Raw genomic sequence first — 25,233 nt, 5'->3', positions numbered from 1 at the left:
GGAGTAATTTACAAATTTAATCCAGTTACAGTAAAATCACAGAACCAATAGCTTCATAATTAAACCCTTTGCAGCCCCAACTGATATTAGCTGCCTATCAAATTTACTAAAGTCTGCATGCCTAAAATCGTAAGAGTTCTCAGATGGTCTCGCAGCGATACCATCTTCTAAGTATTCACTAACTGTCTATAGAAAAAATCCTACTAAATAAATTTTCTTTATGATTTATTTCTATTGTTTCTCTTTGGCAAAAGAAACGTAGGAAATTAGAAGTGAAATATTCATTGGATGTAGTCAGCATCCAATTTTAGTGGCTAAAATGTGACTAGTCACCCTCCAAATGTTGATGTACTCTAACTCCCATCAGCCCCAGCCAGCCTGGCCAATAATCAGAAATGATAGTGTAGTTCAGCAACATCTGAAGAATAATAGGCTGGCCACTCCTGAACTAGAGAATTAACCCTTTCCCTGTTATTGAGAATTAGAAGAAGACAAGTAAAATGATGTGAAGACCCCTGGGAGACACTTGGGATTTGCAAACCGAATGTCCCTAGATGTGTAGTTAGGGTATTTACATGCCTATCTAAAGCCTAAGCATCTGAAACTTACTGGCTGCGCCTAAAATTGTCACAGCAAATGAGCTGGGGGCAGGGAGATAACACCAGTTAATTTTTGGTTTAATAAGGTGTGATTTGGCAAACTCAAGAATTTTTATTTTAGGCAGCCTCTACTGTATGTTCAATAAGGCTCAAGGAGTAGGGAACTGTTCAGCAACTTTCCCTGGAACTGTGTCTCTCTCCCCAAGAAAGACAAGTCTCTACATGAGCTAAAACAGTCTTTACTGCTGAAGCAATCTATGTGCTGGGAAATAGAGGCAGATAAATCTCAGGACATCACAGAGTATTCTATACTGTGCTGCAAGTTTTCTTTTTTCTTTTGTTTGTTTGTTTGTTTGTTTGTTTGTTTGTTTTTATTAAAGATTTTCTTGATTTACAAAAGTGTGTGCAATGTCTCTCTCTCATATCCCCCCCCCCCCCGGTAACATTTTTACAAATCAGTTTCATTCATTGAGACATTAGGAAGAAAAGAGGGAAAGAGGTGGCGCAGGGAAAGATGGGTGGGGTGGGGTCAGGTGGCGATGTTTCTATTTTACTTACTATATGTAGGGTTTGGTGTCAGTGTTGCTTGTGCAGGCTCTTTGTTTTTCACTTGTGTTCCTTTGGTGGTGAGAGAGGTTGGGGTTGGCCTATGGTGTGGTTATTCATTTGTGGTTGGCTGTGGTGGTCTTTGTTTTCATGTGTGAGTGGGGTGGGTTTTGGGTCAGGTTAGCCATATTGATTTGTATGCTGTTGGTGGATTTTTGTCATTGTTTTGTTGGGCTGTGTATGTGATAAAGGGGAGCCATACCAGGGTGAAGGTGTCTTCTTCTATTTGTCCCCATGTCAGTTTCAGTTTATTGGTTAATTTTTCTAGTAGGGCTGTTTCCCATACTATTTGGTACCATTGGTCCATGCTTACTCCTGACAGGTCTCTCCAGTGTCTGGCTGTGATGCATCTAGGTCCTGGCAGTTTTCTAAAGTTCTTCCATAGCAAGAGGATGCCTTCTGTAGACAGAACTTCTGTTATTTTGAGGCATGTTTCAATCTGCATTTGCAGCAAAACCAAAAGCTCGTCTGCTTTCCCAAAACCAGTGTAGCCAATCTGCCATGAAGAATGAATGTGGCATAATGTGATCTTAAGACCAAAAGACTTTCCTGAAGCCAAAGGAAAGTCTGCCTAAACACCATTTCATTGGGCAACACACTCCCCTTTACACAAGTGATTTATGACAGTAGCTAGATAAAACACAGCTAATGTGTGCTCACAAGCCAAAGATGAATAAGCAACAGAGCACATAGCTTCTAAATAATCATTACTGGAAATGGTGGTGGGTTCATTCCTGAAGGACTAGCTCCTTCAATACAAACAATATATCCTTGTTAAGTTTTTTCATTTGGACCATTTTTTCCTTTTGAACTTCAATTTTTTTAAAAAATGGTACTGCTGGCATGATCCTTCTTAAATTTGGCTGCAACCAAGTTGTTGACAGCCCTGAGGCACCACCAGTTGAAGTGAAATAAAATACAGGCTGGCCATTCACCCAAAGAACTTGATTTAAATTTGTCTTCTGCCATGAACACTTACTGGAAATCCTGGGCCAATTTTCTTGCCATCAGCATCAGTGGCCTTTGTCAGGCTGAATGCGATATGGCTCCAAAGTATTTCAAACTCCAAAACACCCATTTAAATTCACACCATGATTGGTTAAGTCTCAAGCCATTGCTTCTGCTGCACACCTTGCTATGCTTGATCTAGAACCATTTTTTTCTGACATCTATTTGTTAATTGTGCTTGATCTAGGAAACATCTGTACAGCAAATTTGTCTTAGACACACACCTCAGCTGAAAGTCATTTCCTTTCTGGACTTGAAAGCCTGAAGCTGATGACCTATGCAAATAGTAAGAATGATTGATAATTGTGGAATTGCTCACAACCATATTATCTGTTTCTACCTCATTGTATTTTTAAAAAATTAGGTTTACTTTTAGCTATGATATTAAAGAACCCGACTTTTTCATTAACTCAACTAACAGGAAAAACTGTGGGGCCCATGTGACAGGTGTTGGGAGTGAACAATAAAGGCACTGTTTAAATAGAGCGGGTGAGAAAAAGTCAGGGAGTGGAAAAGGAGGATTTTAAAAAGAGAGAGAAAAGAGGGAAACATTTATGAGGTAAAGCGAGGCATTTTAAAATCAGAAGACAGAAACAGAGGTGCCATTTATGGAAAAGCACTTAAAGAAAAGCACAGCTCTAAGAGCACCCATGGCTAAGACAAATTCTTCCTTATAGCATAAACTGTAGCAGCTAGGGGAAATATGCCTTGTAATTCGCTGTGCCCAAGACAAGATGAGTGAAGTGAAATTTCCAAACTGAAAGGGTTTGTTGACAAGAGCAAGAGTAATTTCATGATTATGTCAACAATCACATTTTCTTTGGAAATTTCATGTCAGGAACCAGAGTCAGGAGTAGGTCAGCAATAAAAACATGCCATTAGTGAAGTTAACTCTTTATTCAAAGAAACCAAAACAGTGCAGGCCTAGTGATCACAGCTACTCTTCCCAGTAGGTTTTGCCCCACTGAGGCAGTTGCGAGGTCTGAAGGCAGCTGCCACTTTATAAGGCTCCTCCCCCAGTTCTTTCCCCAGTAGTCCAAGGCTCTGTCACCTTGTATCTTATTACTCTACCCTCTTCATATCTCTGTGTGTTCTGGGAGACCAGCAAGGAGGGGAGCTGGTCACAGCAGGAGGGGGAGACCCCCTGGATTCTTCAGCAGCCTGCCTCATCTCTGCCTCTTGGTCTGTCTCCTCTCCAGCCTCCTCTTCTACTTCTGAGCCTGAACTGCTCTCTGCCCCAGGCTCTTCCTACTCACTAACCCTGTTGCCTCTTCAGCTTTCAACACTTCCTCCTCCCAGTCTGCTTCCTCTTCTTCCTCTAACTACGCATTGTTGTCCTGCCACCAATCCCCTGGCTCTGACCCTTCTTACTAGGGGGTTCCCTTGGGGGTTTCCCAGCTGGTGCTTCCTACCCATCCAGCCACTTCATTCCGTCTTGTCTTCTGTAAAACCAATTACAAGGCATATTTTAAAAAACTAAAAATATTTTTTGCCCACTAAAATTATAGTTGTTGTTTTTCAAGAGCTGCTGCTATCCTGGGTTATAAGCTTAAAAAAAACACCCTAAAATTCAAAGGTTGTGCTATGGCTAGTAATGTTTTAGCACAGAAGAAAGGGTCTTCATGTTTTGTAGTGCAGATTTTGTTCAAATGCCAACAGTCTCGGTTAATGCCCATCTTCAGGAAGAGCACACCTATAACAGTTTATTTCTTCCATCCTCGAAACTTCCGGATGGGTAGGAACAACCAATTCCAATGTGGGCTGAGTCATAAAGGTCATGGGAAAGCCAATGTCAAGTGTTAAGGATATGGAAGTTTTATGCAATCCACAACCCAGCTATTTCGGAATACTCACAATGAAGTAAGTGGGCGCACCCTAATACCTTTTCCTCAGTGCGTAATGAAAGTTTTATATCTTGTGATGAAATGTGTTAATAATTGTGAAATACTGGAAGTTCAAATACACTAAGATAATCTACACAAAATAAAGCCCCAAACTCCACAAAAATACAAGAAACGTTGTGGTTTCTCTGTTCAATATTCTGTCAATTTAGTTTGGCTCACATCAACATTTACAATCACATGGGTGGACATATTTAGGCAATGTAGCCATTAAGGCAAAGTCACAAGTCTTTGAAACCCATTCTCTAAGTTGGTGGGTTTCATAGAATCATAGAATCATAGAGTTGGAAGAGACCACAAGGGCCATCGAGTCCAACCCCCTGCCAAGCAGGAAACACCATCAGAGCACTCCTGACATATGGTTGTCAAGCCTCTGCTTAAAGACCTCCAAAGAAGGAGACTCCACCACACTCCTTGGCAGCAAATTCCACTGTCGAACAGCTCTTACTGTCAGGAGGTTCTTCCTAATGTTTAGGTGGAATCTTCTTTCTTGTAGTTTGGAACCATTGCTCCGTGTCCGCTTCTCTGGAGCAGCAGAAAACAACCTTTCTCCCTCCTCTATGTGACATTATTTTATATATTTGAACATGGCTATCATATCACCCCTTAACCTCCTCTTCTCCAGGCTAAACATGCCCAGCTCCCTTAGCCGTTCTTCATAAGGCATCGTTTCCAGGCCTTTGACCATTTTGGTTGCCCTCCTCTGGACACGTTCCAGTTTGTCAGTGTCCTTCTTGAACTGTGGTGCCCAGAACTGGACACAGTACTCCAGGTGAGGTCTGACCAGAGCAGAATACAGTGGCACTATTACTTCCCTTGATCTAGATGCAATACTCCTATTGATGCAGCCCAGAATTGCATTGGCTTTTTTAGCTGCCGCGTCACACTGTTGGCTCATGTCAAGTTTGTGGTCAACCAAGACTCCTAGATCCTTTTCACATGTACTGCTCTCAAGCCAGGTGTCACCCATCTTGTATTTGAATCATGCAATTTAGGAACTATTAAGATTTTAACTGCAGTTAAAAATTCTACCACAAATCATAATGCTCCTGACACAGAAAGTATTTCCAATACCCTAGCGATTGATTAAATGAAAAGTCATACCCAATCACTGCACTAATCACAAAAACAGCTTCCTTCCAATATATCTTACCTTATCATAATTCCACCAAGGATAAATAAAATTAACTGTAGTTTTGGATCATTTTGTTGTTGTTGTTGTTTAGTCGTTTAGTTGTGTCCAACTCTTCGTGACCCCATGGACCAGAGCACGCCAGGCACTTCTGTCTTCCACTGCCTCCTGCAGTTTGGTCAAACTCATGCTGGTAGCTTTGAGAACACTTTGGATCATATCCACCACTTATTATTTTATTTATTTATAGAAATTTTTCTATGCCTTGATAAAATATCAAGGTAGTGTACACTGCTAAAACATCATTTTTTAATTTTAATTTAAAAAATCAATATAATTTCAAAATAAATATTTTTTATTGATTTTTAATCTCAATTAACAAAACATACCGACAAAGGGAAAACAGAGGTTAACAGTTGTTCAAGAAGAAAAGAAATATATCAGCTGGTGGTTTTGGTCTTCAACATTTCAATAAAGGCAATCAAAAATATTTGCTTTGTTAGGACAACATTCTTACTGACATTCTTTTCTTTCTTTTTTTACTAGGCAATTGTCCACTACATTGGTTGCTGCATGCAAGTGGAGAGGAATTCTGATCATCAAAATGTACATCAAATGTTTTGTTTTGCTACGTCTTGGTGGCAGGAAGAGATATAGGACAGCTGTCTATGGCAGAATGTGTTTGTTTCCAGGAATGTCTCCAGCTCCACCCCTCCACCAATTCAAGTTCTTCTTTTCACTTGACTCAAGTCTTTCTTCTTTCCCTTCCCTGCTTATGCCTGGAACACTTCCTAACACCCCTATGTGAAACTGCTTCTCGCTTACCTTAGGTGCGCAACCTGGGAGTCATTTTAGACTCGCAGCTGTCCATGGAGGCACAGGTCAATTCTGTGTCCAGAGCAGCTGTTTACCAGCTCCATCTGGTACTCAGGCTGAGAACCTATCTGCCCACGGACTGTCTCGCCAGAGTGGTGCATGCTTTAGTTGTCTCTCGCTTGGACTACTGCAATGTGCTCTTTGTGGGGCTACCTTTGAAAGTGTCCCAGAAACTACAACTAATCCAGAATGCAGCAGCTAGACTGGTGACTGGGGGCGGCTGCCGAGACCACATAACACCAGTCTTGAAAGACCTACATTGGCTCTCAGTACGTTTCCGAGCACAATTCAAAGTGTTGGTGCTCACCTTTAAAGCCCTAAATGGCTGAAGGAGCATCACCACCTCCATCGTTCTACCCAGACACTGAGGTCCAGCTCCAAGGGCCTTCTGGCGGTTCCCTCACTGCGAGAAGCCAAGTTACAGGGAACCAGGTAGAGGGCCTTCTTGGTAGTGACTCCTGCCCTGTGGAACACCCTCCCACCACATGTCAAAGAGAACAACTACCAGACTTTTAGAAGACATATGAAGGCAGCCCTGTTTAGGGAAGCTTTTAATGTTTGAGGTATTACTGCAATTTAATATTTTGTTGGAAGCCCAGCCAGATGGGCGGGGTATAAATAAATTATTATTATTATTATTATTATTATTATTATTATTATTAAAATCCTTCTGCAGAGCCTTTTCCAAGTCTTCAGCACAATTTTCATTGTGATGCCCTACTGAATCTAATGTGTGAATAACTCATCTGAATACATATTGTTTTCCTGTTTACCTTTGCCACCTTCTTGCTCACCTGTGTGAAACCAGAAACTCCTTGGGAAAAGGACCTGCCTTTTTGTCTGTTACTCCATAAACTGGCACATTGGTTGCACTAAAATAAAAAGCAAACGTCTCATCCAGATAAGGATCTGTGCAGGAAAGCATATTCCAGGCATGTTAGGTCCCTCTTGCTTCTGTAGTGAGTGAACAATCTCACTTACATCCACTTTATTCCTGACTGGCTAACCGCTAATGTAAGCCTAACACTCTAGCTAGAATTGTTTTTCAGTAGTTGTTGCATTACTTTATGGTTATCAGTACTGATTTCATCAGTCAATTTATTTCCTGGTGATATCATTTTGCAAGATCCTTCTGCGCTGTCTGCTTTGTACTTTAGTTCTTATGTAAACTGTGGATAAAGGCTGGTTTCTAAATGTGTCACAGAAAACCACCACCAAGAGTTTCTCACTTGCACACTATTAAGTATGCACAATGTTCTACATGCAATGCCAGTATTTATGAGGCGGTCCCTTACAATGAATGCAGACAAACATACAGACAAAAGAATAGTTCAAAGAAAATGAAAATATTTTCCCATGCTACTTGTCAGTTTCTGACTGAGGCTTCTATCTCATGCACATGGGAATAAGTCCCATTAGAAAAAGAAGAAGAGAACTGTTTTATACCAAGTCAGATCATTAGTTCATCCAGATCAGTATTTTCTACAGCAGTAGTCCCAGTTCCATTGGGTCCATGCAGCCATGAAACTCTTCACTGTTGCCCACAAGCAGGGGAAAGAAAGTTATGAATCAAAATGTGCAGATACCCTTCTAAGCAATGCCTATGAAATGAGTCATCCTGGCTGGTCATGCCTGTCAGTGTTTTTCCAGTGAGTGAAGTTAAATGGCTGATTGATAATTGATTTGTTTGGACACTGGGGGACAGGAATCCCTGGGGTCCTAAAGACTTTCCCCCCTCCATTTTAGTGCACTTGCCCTGCTTCTGTCTTATATTCTAGTAGTCCATGGAATCTCTGTAATTCCATCTTCCCCCCCTAGCAACCAAAATGCATCCTTCCTGTGGTGATTTTGTCTGGGATCAGGTACTGTGCTCCAAAGAAGTTGTTTTCAGCAAATACTACTACACAATAAAGTGTGGTGGGTGTTAAACAATCACCTCCTCAAATGGCAAATGCAAAAAGTAAAAACTTTGCAAAACAGCTTAGCCACATACTATAAATGTGTATTTCAGAAGTAAGTCTGTGTTTAATGGGGCATAAGGTAAAGGTAAAGGGACCCCTGACCATTAGGTCCAGTCGTGGCCGACTCTGGGGGTGCGGTGCTCATCTCGCTTTACTGGCCGAGGGAGCCGGCGTACAGCCAGCATGACTAAGCCGCTTCTGGTGAACCAGAGCAGCACACGGAAACGCTGTTTACCTTCCCGCCAGAGCAGTACCTATTTATCTACTTGCACTTTGACGTGCTTTCGAACTGCTAGGTTCGCAGGAGCAGAGACCAAGCAACGGGAGCTTACCCCGTCGCGGGGATTCAAACCACCGACCTTCTGATCGGCAAGTCCTAGGCTCTGTGGTTTAACCCACAGTGCCACCTGTGTCCCTTAATGGGGCATACTCCCAGGTAAATTGGTATAGGATGGGAGCCTAGGTCTTGCTTTAGGGATGACAATGGGGAAATATTGTTCTTGTGACTTTAACAGCTGTATCTCCACAATGAGGACCAGCAGGACACAGCTGACTTCCAAAGGTAAACATGAAGCTGTCTGTGATGGTGAGAAGCAGTAATGCCTGCAACTCTTTATAACTTTCTTTTATCCTTAAATGTGTGAGACCTCACATATTGGGATGAGAATGCTAATCTTTTACTTTCCACCCAGGGTGTACCTAGTAAAACATTTACAAAGTAAGTGTGGGGAAATCATTGACAGGACTGAGCCCATGCCTGGGGGAGGGGGGGCGGACTACCCACCAAACCTGAACTGTAGTCATTGAGGTTAAAGAGATGCATTTCATGATACATCGGATGAAGTGGTCTCTAGTCCATGGAAGCTTTTGCCATAATAAAACTGGTTAGCCCTTAAAAGTGCCACAAGACTCAGTTAGTTTTGCTGCTACAAACTAATATGATCACCCTCTGAAAAACGGAGGTAGAAAAAGCAAGCATGTTTTGTTCTTTGAGAAAATATGCTTACCTCCAAATGTTAAGTGAGAAAATATTACTCTAGATATGCTTGTTATTTTTATTATGACCTGTGGGAGGGGGACAAAAATAATTTGTGTGAGAGATTTTAGACCAAGAAACAAAACTGTGTTGGACTATAGATACTGTGATTTGAAGGCTCATTTTCTACCCATTATCTCTTAACACATTCAGGTTACCATCCAGACATGCTAAAGATATACTTACATGCTGTTCTAATTTGTATTTACGCAGAAGTGCTGAATTTGGAACAAGACCATCTGGGTTCAAATCTGTGCCATCTATGAAGCTCACTGGGTAGCCTTGGAAAATATGCCATCACAGAGTCCTGAGGCTAAAATAAGCCAACCTCAAAGCTCCCCCAAAGGGTACAAATAACTAAATTTATGGGACTTGCTAACATGTTAAGTGTGAATAGGATTGTAGCCTTCTGTTGCTTCAGCACTGACTCAACTGCCAAAGCACGCTTGGGCTGCCAATCTTTCTAGGGACACTTGGGAAGCTGTGTGTGGACCTGAGAGTTTTCTGCCACAACTGTACTGCCACCCAGTCTAGGGGGGTGACACTGACTGACAGCTTCCCCCTCCTTCATCCCAGTGTTGAAATTTTAGAAGTCACCAAGGAGGAGGTTGGGGACAAAACTGGGGACCAGTTGTTTCTGCCTGTCATTGGTTCTAGCTCAACCTCCTGCTGGCACCCCTGGCTTCTATCCCACCAGTCATGAGCGTAGCCAAGGGAGGGGGCAGGGGGGCAGTTGCCCCCCTGAAATGGGTAAATCAATAAAAATACTTAACTAACTGAGATTCTGCCCCCCTTAACATAAATCCTGACTACACCCATGGCACCAGTCTCAATAATGAGCACCAGCCACCATTGAATTTGTAAGAGATGCTGGGGAAGCAGAATCTTTGGGTATCAGTTGCACTGATGCAACATGCCTGTCACCCACCCTCTAGAGACAGAGGATGAGCGAGCAGCCATAGGTGATTGGACTCTCTCTTTGGGAAGCTGAACCAGGGCAAAGTCAATCCACTCATGCTTAGAGGAAGGCAATCCCACCCACCATTCTTATTTGGCAGCCAGCATAGTGCAGTGGTTAGCAATGGACTCTGATCTGGGTGACCAGCATTAGCTCACTGGGTGACCTTAAACTGGCCACGGCCTCCCAGCCTCACCTACCGTACCTCACAGGGTTGTGGGGAGGATAAAGTGAGGAAGGGAGAACCATGTACACTGCCCTGAGCTCCTTGAGAGGAAAGGGGGAAAGAAAGGGAGGGAGATAGATAGCCCTCTGTCATTTGGTGGTGGGGCAAGGACTGGGGTGCAGCATGGAGGCCCCCACCAAAATGCACTGCTGCCAAGGGAACCAGGCCTGCCCACTACTTTTTGTGTTTTAATCTTGTATTTTTATCTGTGAATAAAGGATGTTACACAAATTTATTTTATTTTATTTTCTTCATCATCATTATTCCTTTTCCAAGCATACAGATGAGCTTCAGCTCCAGAGTGATCATTTTATCTGAGATAACGAACGTGCCTACTCTTTTGAACTTTTAAATCCACTTTTTTCTTTTTTTTTTAAACCAGTGCTGAGCCTTCCTTCAGCCCTCGGAGGGCGGGAATATGAGAGTGAAAGAGACAGACAGACGACAGACAGACACACACACACACACACACACACACACACACACACACACACACACACACTTGACGTAGGCTCCCACCCAGGTCAACGTAAGAGCAAGCAAGCACCTCGCTTAACTGCCGAGGAGCGCAGCTCGCCCCGCCCAGGCGGTGGCAGCAGCTAGCTCTGACCATTCCACGAGCTGGCACCGCGCAGGGCGGGCGCTCGGCTCCTAAATAGCTTTTCTCAGGGCGGGCCGGGGCCACTCCGTGCTGAGAGAGCGGGCTGCCGAGCGCGGGCTGGGAGAAGCTGAGAAAGAGACGGCTGTTGCCGCACGCGGCGTGGCGACCACGGCGCCCTCCCTCCGCTGCTGCTGCTGCTGCCACTGCCACCGAACGCGCCGGGACACGGAGTCCGCGCGCCACATGGGACACAGGCGGGCTGAATGAGGCTTCCCCGCTGCCTCCGTCTCTGAGGCGGGAGAACGGAGCCGCCGCCGCCACCGGCCAACCGGTAACGGCTCCGCATGCGCCGCTGGTGGAGAGGAGGTGGGGGAGCAGAAGGGCACCAAATTCAAACAGCGAAAGAGACGCGGGCAGAGAAAGGAGGATCGTCGGAAGAACGGATGGTTCGGTGGGGGGAAGCGACGAGGAGGAGGAGGAGACGGTGGGAGGAGAGCAGCCTGAAGTGAGAGGCAAATAAAAGAGGGGCTTCGGGGAGGAGGAAGGGGTGGGGAGCAGAGGCAGGCGGGCGGGCTAAGGCAAGGCAGCGCGCGAGAGTCCCTCGCATTCTCTCCAGAGGGAGCTCAGGTCTGCTCTCCGCTTCCCTCGCCAGGCACATCCCGGCGGCCGCCTCTCCTTTTCGCTGTCGCTGAGCGTCCCCCACTGGGCGCCGCCATGGTCGACAGGGGTCCCCTGCTCACGTCCGCGATCATCTTCTACCTGTCCATCGGAGCAGCGATTTTCGAAGTCTTGGAGCAGCCTTACTGGAAGCAAGCGACGCAGAGCTACAAGGACAAGAAAACGCAACTCCTCAAGGATTTCCCCTGCCTGGGCCAGGAAGGGCTGGACAAGATCCTGCAGGTGAGTTTGGGAGCGGGGAAAAAAACGCTGCTCTTCAGAAAGAAATCCGATGGAGAAGTCGCTGGGCTGGGCTGGAGTGTGGCGGCTTGTCCACGTTGGAGGCTTCCAAAGCGGAGGACTTCAAAGAGTACTGTATTACAGGTATAAGCCTAAGCAAATGGCACCTGAGGACATGAGCGCACACCTCCCGCACACGAAATAAAAAGGGGAAATACCACCCACCCATACACACACACAGAGAGAGAGAGAGTCCCCCCCCCCTTATACGGGGGCATCATTGTGGTCCTCCTGGGGGAAGGAGCCAACCCTTTGAATGAAAGCATGGGTTATTGTTTAGCTCTGTCGGTGCGTTTCAAACCCTGCACCTCCTCCCTCCCTAAATTGCACAAGCCTAACAATGCATGAACAAAATTCAAAGTACAGTAGATGAGCACCAGGAGCGATCCGAGGTTGGGAGTATGTGTTTGCAGAACAAATCGTTCTTTGAAGGGGGGGGGGACACACATTAAATGTGGCATTCAACGCGAAGCTCACTTGTAACAGCAGTCGTTTTATTTCATTCTCCCCACCCTTTCGGAGCCCTCTCATTGTACCCTCTCGACATACAAAGGCGTTTATCTTTTAAGCAGCGTTTAAGAACTGGACTTTCCCCAGAGTGCTCAGACTCAATTGGTTTGTCACACTCTTTCCCCTCTGTAAACTCCTCCTCAGTCATACGTTGCCGGTGGCTGTTATTGTGACTTTACTAAGGGGCAGGCCCAGCACAGTTTTGTACTGTTTTATGTCAGCAGCAGGTGCTTAGTTTCTCGTTTCCTCTTTTTCAAATGTTGTGCAGATGTTATCAGTACAACTTTTAAGCCTGTGAGCAGTTGAAAAGCGTGGAAGAGATTATAAAAAGAAAGGGAGTGCAAACAGGGAGAGAGGGGAAAACTTTGTGATGTGTCCTTGAAACATTGTGCAGTTTTAAGTTTTCTTTCAATATTTGAATGGCAAGGCTTGTACAGTAATAAGCAAAACACCTGTTTCATGCTTTGCATCTGGATAACTGAGCTGTGTGCAGGTGCATGAATTTTCTCCTCTTGAAAGTTCAAAGGTGAACATCTGTTTAAATTAATTCACTGGGAAATATTCCTTCCTGCAACTTCTAGCTTCTCTAGAATGTTTTCTCATTATCAGCTCAGTATGGATACTCTGGTAGATCTGAATGTGAATAGAAAGATTCCAGTCCTCAAAGAGCTCAACTTGCAGGAGCCCCATTGATTGAGCCACATGAGATCCGGAAACAAAGGATGATGCTGAATAGTTCCTGCCCTTGATCCTTTTCTTTGTTTGCCTGCCTCTTCTTATATGCTTCATAAGCTCCATTATGTGGAAAGTTTGCCTGGCACTTTTGTTAAGCTCTGGCTTGCACAGAGTGTGAGGCTAGACAGTAAAATAAAGAACTGCAGGATTCTTGTTGCAGCTGCATAAAATATCATTTAGGTTGAATCCTCACTGAACTTCTAGTAGTATATAGCAGTGGACATGTTACTGATTCTGGAACAGAGTCTTGCAGCACCTTTGAAGGCTACTCTTTATTGCAGCATAAGCTTTTGAAGACCAGCTTTTGTCTGTCCTATGCATGAAACATTGTCAGTTTTGCAAGCTCCTGTAACTGTAAACTCCTCAGGGCAGGGACCTGACCCTTTTTGTACCCTGTAAAGCACCATGTGCATTGATGATGTTATAATAACTGGCATATATGCATGTATTACATATACAGCTATAGCTGGAAAATTATAAAAGAGGGAGGCCAAAATGTCATGAAATACAGGAAGGTACAGGCATTCTGTGGTGTGTGTGTGTATTTTTAGAAAAGCTTGTTCTTCTGGCGTATTCATAGCACTTTCATCTGCTGCTGAAGTTGAAAAGGGCAACGGAAATGCTCAAGGGCCTGGAGACATTTGTCCTATGTGGAAAGGTTGCAACATCTGACGAAATGGTACAGAAGGGGGCAAATGATAGAGGTATATAATGGTGTGAAGACAGAGAAGTATTTCTAGCCTTCCTCCTAATACCCAGGGTTATCTGATGATGCTGATTGGTAGGAAATTCACCAGGGCTCTTCTTTATGCTCTTAGTGTTTGTGGGTGGAATTAAACGTGCACTATTACAAACGTTCCATCTACACAAGCAGAAGGTTTGCCAGATGGAATGATTCCACCCCCCTGCACTGTTCTGAAGGTTCTTCTGACACACACAAACCCAAGCCAATTGTGGGGAGGTGAAAAGCCTGTGTGCAGGGCTTCCACTGAAAGGGTCATTGGTATATATCTTATTCCTCCTGTGCTTCATCACTTTGAAGTTAATATAACTAGAGAGGGTTATGCAATAAGGGTCAATCAATTTATACAGCCCGGGCTGCATGACTAGAGTATTCCATGGTCTGTCTATCTGTTTTCACTTGTTTGGGGGGATACATGGAATGGATCCAATTTTCCAATTTGAAAAAAGGAAGGATGGGCTTACAATTAATTTACTCATTGTTATCATATAGCATTGCTTTTATTGACGTCAAAATGAAAATATTCTGACCACTGGATGCACTGGGATAACATTCCGTAATGTGAACTGGGGTAGTCATGGCTGATGGTTATCGCAGAAAACCTCTCTTTTAGTGTGAGGGTGAGCTAAGTAACCTTTTGGTTTAAATTCTTTTGTGCTGTCACTACTGATTTTCAGGTTTCTGTAACTTTATATCTCTGTTGGCCCCTTGGTGACCGATGTGACTGTCATCTAAGGCAGTGGATCATAAACTTGGTGTTTGCTTGTTCTTTGTGGACTTGTATTTTCTTGCCCCACACCCACGACATGGGGGGGATGCTTGACAGACTTCACATTATAAAAACTCAACTACTGCACAGCTCAGTCAAAGTTATTTGTGTGCACATGGAAGAATGATGCATGCAGCTGGTGGTTTCTTCAAAGTTTTCAGAGGGACTAGTTGCTTGGCTTTAGAGGAAAATCAATCAAGTTTATTTAAAAAAACAACAACAAACTGAAAAGTACCTCTTCAGCAAGGGATGGAAATTCAAGAAAACCTGTTGCATTTACCTCCCTTTTCACTGTTTCAGATTTCAGGTTTGGTTACACTGTTAGTCGTGTGTGTTGCACAACATTACAAATGGGTTTTGTGTAGTTGTTGAGCTAAATAATCTCTCAGCATTTTGCCTGAGGGGTCACTGTCACCAAATTTTATAACACAGTAAAGCTATGATCATTAGCCTTCCATGTATATGATGTTGCACACAGAATATGCTTCTTGATCTTGCACAATCATTGCTACATGTTCCTATAAGTAAAAGTTTCGGAGGCTTCCTGTTCAAGGGGCTAGAACTTCCTCTTTCTTTTTCAAAGTTCTTCTTCAGCAGAATTCAGAAATGCTGCTGGTACATCTATCTCCTTCCCCTTTTGCTCATGTTGTGCCCATGCTTGAATCCCTTCATTAATTTCCACTTGCCTTTGGTTTTCCCCAACCGTACTCTGTCCTGTATGTACTGTTATCTGTTTCTCTCCACTCTATTACAGTAAAGTCTCATGTCAGGTTTCTATTTCTTGTATCCTGTTTTTAGTTAGGGCTCTTCATGGTTTAATTTGAAATTGTGCAAAGTTACTAAATGTTCATAGGCTGCAATCTTACATGCATTTAGTTGGGAGTAAGCTGACATCTAAGTAAACATGAATAGGGTCTGGCTATGTATGTGTGTTCTTCATTGCTGAGGATGCAACTGAGATAAAATACCCAGTTTAGGGGGATATTTGTCACTTCTCTTATGACCTGACTCTACCTCTTCTGCTGACATTGCAGCATCCATCATGCTGCTATGCTGCACAAAGTGCTACTCCATGGGCCAGGATGGAAGTAGTGAGAAGTGTGGATTACTGCTGACCCGTGAATGTGCAGCACTGGCTCTATCACTGAGCACAGTGAAGCAGCCAACTCTGAAACTGGCAGCATGGTGTTGGAGGGCAGAGCCCTGCACACTAAGCTAGCCTCTCAGGTGTAAATCCATCACCAACACTGAAGCAAAATTCAAATGCCAGTCCAGCCAGCTTCTGTACATGGAATAGGGAGTGCCATCTCTTCCTTTGCCTTAGGCAGAAGCTTGAACCAGCTCTGGGATTATGATTTAGAACACACATAGGCCTAATTCAGTCTTAATGGTCTTCACTTATGAATAAACCACAGTGAACATTGTGCTTACTTCCCCTTTTCACCCATCAGGAGATCAGTTTTATACTAACCACAGTTCTCTGTTATGTCCTGACTAAAGTTTTACATTTGTTAGAACAAACAAGGATCTGCAATCATGATTTAATTCTGGCTTATTTTCACTAAACAAACAATCCACAGTTCCATGAATTCAGACATAATGAGGAACTGTGGTTTGTTTAAAAAAAAAGCAAGCAAAAGTTTTTCTCCAGCTCAGAGGCACACCCAGAAAGGGAGAAGAGGGGGTAAAGGTGCAAACTGGATACACATTCACATAGTGGGAAGCCATAGCTTCTATTACGTCTGATATTTACCCCTGTATCAGGGACTGGCTGGATGCAGAGGATTGGTGGGAAGTTGTAAGAATGGGTGATTCAAATCATGTATATGGTAGCGCACATAAATTCATTGCATTGTACTATAGTATCTGAACCTTCTGTTCCCATTGGGTTCACTGAGGGTTGCTCTGAAGTAACTTTGCTGAGAATTTTTTTAAAAGCTCATATGTTGTTACAGGGAAGGACAAGTCTATACTAACTGGTGATGTGTGAACTGCTATTTCAAAGCTTAGCTACCCTCCCCCTTAACTGCTTAGAGGTTTTATTACAATCAAGCAATATATGCTCAGCACTAAATACATGCAGCAGAAATTTAACAAAATAATTTGTTACATTTCACATCAGTACTTCAATCACAAAATCTACCTCTTTGCATTTCATGTCCTTTTGCTTGCAACTCCCCTCGTTCCTCTACTCGCACATATTCCAGCTGATTATAGTGGTTCATATGCCTGAGGAGGTAGATTTAATCCTGAAGATTTGAGAGAAGACCTGTGTATTTTGGCAATATACTCTGCAGCCTTTGTAGATATTCCCTCTGAAACAGTTGAAAACTCTCAGCCTCTGATTCCTCATGTATTGACATGACTTTGACTTGTGAAACTGAAGTGAGAGGCTGCCATAAAAATTATGATTGTAAAAAATCGTTATAAATGCAAAATGGCTTAATTGGGTGTGTTAAATCTTGATGGAGCTCATCAGCTTGGAACTCAGATACAGATCCTGCATTTAATTTTGTTTGCTTGCCATTTTTTTTACTTTGTTGTTCAAGGATGCATTGGAGAGGTCCCTGCTACCCTATTGTCCCTATTGTGTAAAATTGTTTAGCCAAGCATCATAGCATGTGTCCAATAGGAGTTATACTTCCAAACATCAAAAAATAAGTAGCCAGGAACTGTTTACACACTTTGGTGAGTGAACAGCTGAGACACTTGTGAATTTTTATTTCCTGGATAATTATTAAGAACTTGGGAAAGTGGAATTGGCTGAGAGCAGGTTTTCTTCCTTCCTGGCATAACTGCCAAACTAGTATTAATAACTAAATAGGACAAGACCCTATTTCCAAAAAAATGGAAGCAAAGTTCTTTCTTCCCTGGAGTAAAAACAGTTACAGGAAGTTGAGGATGCACCCCAATGCCTTCCTGTGTAGACGTTTGACATTGCTGGAAAATTTTGGGTTCCATATTTCCAGACACAGATCCTTGAAGTGCAACTAAAGCACATCACCCTACTCATGTTATGAACAACCACTGAGTCACAGAAACATGAGTAGGTTGTTGCATCATTTCCTTGGTTCTGTGTCTTGCGCAAATTAGAAATTGTGCACCTCTTGTCTTTCTCTTTCATCCCCCTCCCCTCCGCCTCTCTCTCTATAGCGTTTGTCACGTACCAATTTATTTTTCAACAAGAACTTGATTACATGTTATATTGCTATGTCAATTAAACAGATGTTAACATCTGCATTGTTGCTGATGGAGGAAGAAGAGAGGAGCAGGCACACCACACTCCCAATAACAGTATTTAACCTGTGGCCTTCAAGATATTGTTAGACTACAGCTCCCATCAGTCCCAGTTTGCATGGCCAATGGTCAAGAATGATGGAAGTTGTAATCCAACAACATTTGGAGGGCCAAAGTGTCCCAGCTCCTGCCATACTTGCTTTGAGGAAGGAATGTTTCCACCTTCATTTATAGCAAGAAGCTGTAGAATGGCTTTCTTTTCTCCACATCTCAATAAGCATTTATATTGTTGTTGAGCAAATGAGATTTTTTTCCCTCAGCAAGTGAGCCATTGCAATTTGGAGTGCTATCAAAATTATTATAATTATTAAAATGCATATACTGCCATTCATCCAAGGATCACAGGGCAGTTTGCAGTATTCTATGTAGCTCAGCAAAGGCCATGGGCATCTTATTTCCTAAATGCATATGCCATTTAGGACTGGAACATCCAAGATCCTGCCTACAAGGAGGGGTGTAAGGGCTGAAGTACAGATGAATACAGAATTTGCTGTGAAACTAATTTGCTATTCCTTGGAGTGCGACTGCTTCCCCTATCATACATGGGAGCACAAGTCATCCAGCTTTTTTAAAAAAGAGTGGAGGTCAGCAAGATGACTCCTGGCATCTTTTGTATTATTGATTATATAATGAAAACTTGTCTTTGAATTAAGAGTTACAGGACTTATCTCTAAAAGGATGGAGTAGTAGCATGACTTCATTGTCTGGATAAGCTCTGTCTCTCAACCCCATGATTAGTATAAGCCCCCTTTCACGCATGATGTGTAGATATATTCAGTGGAAAGCCTACATATGTAGAGGTCTGTAGGGCTAGCCATATTACATTTTACATTCCTACTATTTCGATACCCTCATTCCAACTTCTGTCTGACATACACTAAAGCAGATTGGCCAAGAGCTGAGCCAGTTATATTTCAGACAGTGAAATAAGGACAATGGCTATCATGACCTTTCAAGATACATACCATTGATTGTCCCAGTTGAATAAGGGGTGGGGGTGGGAAGAAGCAGCTGCAGAAAGCCTAGATAAACCTAAATGTGAACAACAAGTTTGTGGCTTCTTACAAAGAACAGGATGCTATCTTCGCCAGAGCGGTCTCTTACCCCACCCTTGATTTGCTTCTGGGTACTTTAAAAAAGACATAAGGAAGAAAAGGAAGAAGAAGAAGCACAACATCTATATCCAAGTAAATGTGTAAGTATCTTGTACACTCTTGGTGGAATTGAAGCAACATTAACTCCTCCTGAAACTTGGAAATAACTACTGAGATATCTTCAGCTCTAGGACAACGCCTGAGAGAACCACTATTTCTGCCATTTGCACTATGCAATCCATTATTTACTTAATTCATTCACCTGAAATCTGCTTTAATCTGGTCCCAGGTTGTTCAGTAATAATGCCTTGGTATTAGTTAGGTATTAGTAACAACACACTGAAGATAGTCCAGTACCGAACAGGCAGCCAGAGCAGTTTCCTCAATATAATGTAATATGTGCATATCCAAGTACTGCATTTAACAACTTCACTGCAGTATCCTGCAGCAGCAGCAGCAGCTTCCAGACCAGTCTGAAGGGAAGCCCCCAAGAGAGCACTGTGCAGTTGTGAGGATACCAATGCATGGATCATGGTGGCCAAGCTAGCCCTGTTCAGGAAAGGACACACTTGGTATACCAGCCTAAGCTGATGGTAGGTGCTCCTTGCCAAAGAGGACAAAGATTGATGCAAGAGGACCTGAAAGCTATGTAGCCATTCCTTCAGAGGGAATGCAGCCTCATCCAGAACTAGCAAGCTCATGAACTCCTGGACTTAGCTATTTTGTCAAAACTTCCAGAGAGACTTTGACACATAGTTACAATTTTACTTAATCCCACCCCCCCAAAAAAAATGTATCAGTGGCAGACTTGGGCTTTCAAATTTCAGTGGCATCCTGTGCAACGCCAACATTTGATGCGCACCCCACCCCACCCCACCCCCGCCTCTCAACATACGTTCTATAAGTCACTGTTGCGGCGCCCTCTCGGCTCTACCCCCAGTGTGGGCAAACTGTTCGTGCTCCCCTAAATCCACCTCTGAATATATGCAGCAGAGTTACATATTTCCTCCAATTGAGATGTACAGCTAAGGTCAATCATGTAATAGTAGTAGTAACATGAAATGTTTAGGGAGTAGCCAAGCTTCCATTTTACAGACATTTTAAGAATGCATATCCAGACCTCCTCCAGTATGGACAGCTGCTTACTTGGACAGAAGTCCCAACAGCTGCTCTCCTTTTTCTGGCCCACACATCATTGAGTCGATCCAGTTTCAGGCTTTATGATGCAACAGCGCTTGCAGCTGCACTTGTTTCAAAAGAAGGGTGTTACATTTTCAGTGGTTTCTGAAAATGCAAAATTGGCTAAAAGAAAGAAGTTAGAGACAGCCGTTTCCTGCACTGTTGAGGTGGGGAGGGGTAATATTTATTTATTTTTGTACTAAGCAGATGTAAAAGCTACAGAAACTGAGGACAGGGAGAAAAGAGAGCAATTAGTAGAAATTTGTTGCTTCCAGCAAAATGCGTCCTCCCGGCCATATTTTTCAAGGGCACGTTTGCCTTTCTTAGCTGCCTGCATCTAATGTGGATCTTAGTAAGAGCAGATCGTGTTAGTTCTTTGAATGGCTTATCAGCACATGCAGCTAGGCCTGTCATATGAAGCCCAACCACAAAGCAGCAACAATTTGTGTGAAACCTGAAGTTCTGAGTTCAGAAGTACATCCTGCAGGCACAACCCGGTGCTAAAAGCAAGACTGTTCAATACTGCACTCCACCATGGGGTTAGTGGTATGCTACTAACTAGAGGATGTGATTGCATTAAGGTACAGTATCACAGTGGCACAGTCCTTGTGCATATGCAGTCTTTGTGTTTATATTAATGTAAAGAAATTGCAAAGCTCACTTGTCACTGTAAGGCTTGGTTCTAATAGTACACTGAAACACTTTCTAGGGCTTTCTGTACAGTGGTACCTTGGTTCTCAAGCTTAATCCATTCCGGAAGTCCATTCCAAAACCAAAGCGTTCCAAAACCAAGGTGCGCTTTCCCATAGAAAGTAATGCAAAACAGATTAATCTGTTCCAGACTTTTAAAAACAACCCCTAAAACAGCAGTTTAAGACGAATTTTACTATCCAAAGAGAACATTGATCCATAAAATGAAAGCAGTACTGTACTATAAAATAAATAAGACAGTATTGTAGTATTGTGCTTTCATGAGCTTTTCATGTGTATCTGAAGAAGTGTGCATGCATATGAAAGCTCATACCAACAACAAACTTAGTTGGTCTCTAAGGTGCTACTGGAAGGAATTTACATATTATGACATTTGACTAGCCTGTTTGTGTCTTTGAAAGAACGATAACAGCATTTCAAAAAGTTTCTGTAGCAATCATATCGAGACTTGTAGCTGGTTACATGTTACCTTTTCTGAAGAACCACAGACGGAAACCCCCCTTTCCTTTTTCTTGCCTTCCGTGGTTATTTTGTTACTAGAACCCATGACAGCACAGGAAGTAGGTTTATTTTACACAGAGCCAGACCTTAAATAGCATTCTTTGCAAATCCCCCCCCCAAATATTGAAATTCAAAGAAATTAAGAAAATGGCAGTTAGAACTCAAACTACATCCTTGAAATAGTATATCCTCTTTCCAGACAGAACAGAGTAAAACCTCCTGACAAATAACAGAATGCCGCAGCGAGACTCCTTACGGGGTCTTCGTTGCGAGATCACATTCATCAGGTGCTATACCAGCTGCACTGGCTCCCGGTGGAGTACAGGATCAGGTTTAAGGTGCTGGTTTTAACCTTTAAAGCCCTATACGGCCTAGGACCCTCGTACCTACGAGACCGCCTCTCCTGGTATGCCCCACAGAGAAACTTACGGTCTTCAAATAAAAACATCTTGAAGGTCCCAGGCCACAGAGAAGTTAGGTTGGCCTCAACTAGAGCCAGGGCTTTTTTGGCTGTGGCTCCGACCTGGTGGAACACTCTGTCACAAGAGACTAGGGCCCTGCGGGACTTGACAAGACAGAGCTGTTCCACCAGGCCTTTGGCCAGGGCACAGCCTGACTCTCTCCCTTGGCAATCTTCGCGGAGCTCTGGCCCAATGGTGGCCAGTGGCTTGAATTTAATTAATTTTATAATGAATGATTTTAGAGTGTTGTTTGTGCTGTACATTTGTACTGTTTTATTGTTGTTAGTCGCCCTGAGCCCGGCTTCGGCTGGGGAGGGTGGGATATAAATAAAATTTATTATTAGTAATAATAATAATAATAAGAAGAAGAAGAAGAAGTTAAGCTTTTGAAAAATGTAAGTTCCTGAATATGGAACTTACATATGGAATATGCTGGCATTTTCAGGCTCTTGTGCCATTAAAGTGAAGGTATGCAAGGAGGCATCTCTCTCTACCTCCTTCAGCAGCCTTAAAACAGAACCTCACTTTTTCTACTTGGGTACACAGATCCATGTATGAAACAAACACATACGTGATCCAGCAAGTTTGAAGACCAGCTGTGCAGAATTGGGTGTGCTTCTTGCTACCACCCGCAACCACAAAATCCTCTGGAGCAGTGTTGGGAAAGAACTGGGATGATGCTACTGAGTTTTATTGTTTGTTTATAAAGTTTATTGTTTGTTTATAAAGTTTAATATCCCACTCTTGAGAACTGAAAAGCCTTGCAGTTAAGGATTAAAAATGAGGAACCAGTGGAAGCAGATAATAGGATGCAATCCAAAAAGAAACACAGACTGAAAATGAGGTATAATTTCCATGTACAGGTTCACATGTGAACTAAAACTGTATCACCCATGCAACGCAACTGGTGTTACAACTCCAGATTCTTTGCACTGTAAGACAGTGTGCTTGTTGTGCAGAATCAAAAGCAGATTACAGTACATTGGGGTGGGGAAGAGTTTCCTCCCCAGTTATCCATGCCGTTTCTTAAACCATCTGTGTTGACTGAACATGTCTCTTTAACTACAATTATTTAATGACTCCTCTAAAATAGTTATCTAAATTGCTGTTTCATGACACAGTAACCAGTTACTGGTTTGGCAATAGTTTGTTTAGCTTGGATAGTTTGTTTAGCTGCTTCTCCTTTTTTAATTATATGGGATGGATGTTCTCTTGGATTTCATTTGGTTTACATGTAGGACAACTAGATGGAAACTCACTATGAAATGATGAACTTGCTGTTTCCAGCTGAAAATAAAGATTTTGTAGAGTCAGTGTATTGTACCTACAAGTGGAGTCAACAGCGGAGCATGTGAGTCAGATACCTCCTCTCTTTGAGTGGGAGTGTGTCTAGTTTCGGTGTGAGGTCTAGTTTAGTGGGTGGGCATCCTATGGTTTTCCATATGTTGTTTCATTTCATCTCCCACCAGCCTCAGCCAACATTGCCAATGATCAGGGATGATGGGAGTTGTTGTCCAGCAACATCTAGAGGGTCACAGGCTAGCCAGCTTTGCTTTAGATACTTGTAGTCTAAACTGGGAAGTAAATACTGCTGGGGTCCATAAGGCTTGCCCAAGTAAGCGTGCACAGGATGGTAGCTTTAAGGTAATTTTTTAGGAGGAACAACGATCGAAATTGCGGTCCATTGTTGTTGTTCTTAAGAATTCAATAAGATTCCAGAGCTTTCAGGAACAGAAACCTCCTGCAGCAGCCTGTGTGTGGGTTTGTTTGGCACATCAGGTTAACTAACTTTGAAATATGTTAGCTTGCATGAGTATTGACTGTGTGCCTTTTTATTTATATTTACATTTTATAGTAGTATACTTTGCCTTTCAACCAATAGGCCCTTGATGGTGACTGTTTAGAGTGTTTTTTCATTTCTGTTAAATACTTACACCACTTGAATTTTATTTGTTGATAAAATACTAAGAGTGTGGCCTGGAGGGGGGGGGGCGGGCTTAGCTCTATAAAGTGAGCCATCTTGCTAACTGTTTTAAAGCCAAATCATTTTTGTACTTTGAATTCTCCAGTTTGGGGTCATCGCAGTGTTTTGAAATACATATAGTAGAAAAGGGCTGACACAAGGGGAAAGATTCTTCTTTTAAAATAACACCCCACAAAAGAGAAGGTTGTCTTGCCACAACAGTGGTTCTGATTTCCCAGGATATTTTTCCATTTTCTCTAAAATATTCAATCCTTGTTCTCCATGCCAAGGGGAACACTGAAGCAATGAAAGTGTGTGCTTGTGTCTTGGGAGGAGTCCTGTCCTCAGGCAGACATGCTGTGTTTGGTCAATTACTCTTCTGTAATTTTCCATGCACCGCCTATAAACATTAGAGAATTCTGCAAAACTTCATTTGCCATCTGTCTTGAAAAACCAAGCTATCATTTTTCAGAAGAACAAATATCTATCTGCTGATGATTGAGCTAGTAGATGTTTGCAAAGCTCTGCAGGGAAAACAAGATGCACCATTCTTCTGTATCTCACTTTGATTTAAGATCACACTATTTCAACAGAAGTTATCAATACTGGTGTCCATTTTTTTTTAAATACTTCTATGGTTTTTAAGGCTGTGAATTCTCTTTTAGGCAATTGAATTCCAAGCTTCTTGTCTTGAAGCAGTGTCTATGTTTTTCTTGTGTTTGAGCTTTTGGGGATTAATTATAAATAAAATTTTGTATCTAGGAGCACAGGCATCATTTGTACTTCTCATCCTCATACAGAGGCCACATATATCACACTAAGTCAAACTATGGTTTTATTAACTCAGAATTTGGTGAAACAAGCCACGCTTAAGCCACAAACCATCCAACCAACCAAACAATCCTAGGTCTGTTTTGTTTTTCATTGACTTGTTTCATCCCCCCACTTTCCTCTCCTTGCTCTCCTGAAAGCCATTGAAGTACCCTGCTCCTGCTCACTGGATCACAGTACCCCTTCCCATTGGCCAGCTGCTAGAGAGGAGGTGTGGAAATTTTCACTTGAGTGCTTCATTTGCTGTTGTCAACAGCTAATTCCCCACCTTCCCCTATCAAAGAAATACCTGGAGTTCTTAGCAGTACACAGTTTCTTAACCCTTTTACTTGCTCCACTTTGCTGCTGCAATGTTTATTGGCTTTATTTCCCCAGCTGCACTTTATAGAAAATTTAGGGAGAGTTAAAGACCACAAAGCACACCCTTGCTTAATGCACACACTGGCATCCTAGTTCACCTAGGTCAGTTCAGGGAGTGAAAGTGTGACATGATTGTGTCTGCTGCTAGCTGTGTGAATTGTTTTTGAAACCATGAACAGCAGGTATCTGGCACATAAACATGACTTGAAACCCTTCCCT

At 42.8% G+C, this 25,233-nt stretch overlaps 1 protein-coding gene across 2 annotated transcripts in view; it reads left to right on the top strand.

Moving 5' to 3' along the window:
* The first annotated feature begins 10,897 nt into the window (after positions 1–10,897).
* Positions 10,898–25,233, top strand: part of KCNK5 (potassium two pore domain channel subfamily K member 5) — a 38,727-nt gene continuing 24,391 nt past the window's right edge. The window contains exons 1-2 of one of the 2 annotated variants that reach the window (XM_081854189.1): positions 10,898–11,235; positions 11,557–11,804. In XM_081854189.1, coding sequence (XP_081710315.1) covers positions 11,619–11,804 — 186 coding nt within the window. In that variant the 5' untranslated portion in view covers positions 10,898–11,235; positions 11,557–11,618. Of the gene's footprint in view, positions 11,236–11,450; positions 11,805–25,233 lie in introns of those variants that run through there. The other variant, XM_081854188.1, reaches the window with a different exon arrangement.

Source organism: Podarcis erhardii (assembly GCF_964252035.2).
Source record: "Podarcis erhardii genome assembly, chromosome: 3".
Lineage (NCBI taxonomy): Eukaryota > Metazoa > Chordata > Lepidosauria > Squamata > Lacertidae > Podarcis > Podarcis erhardii.
The sequence above is the reverse complement of the archived record's forward strand: the minus strand, read 5'-3'. Positions and strand labels throughout refer to the sequence as shown.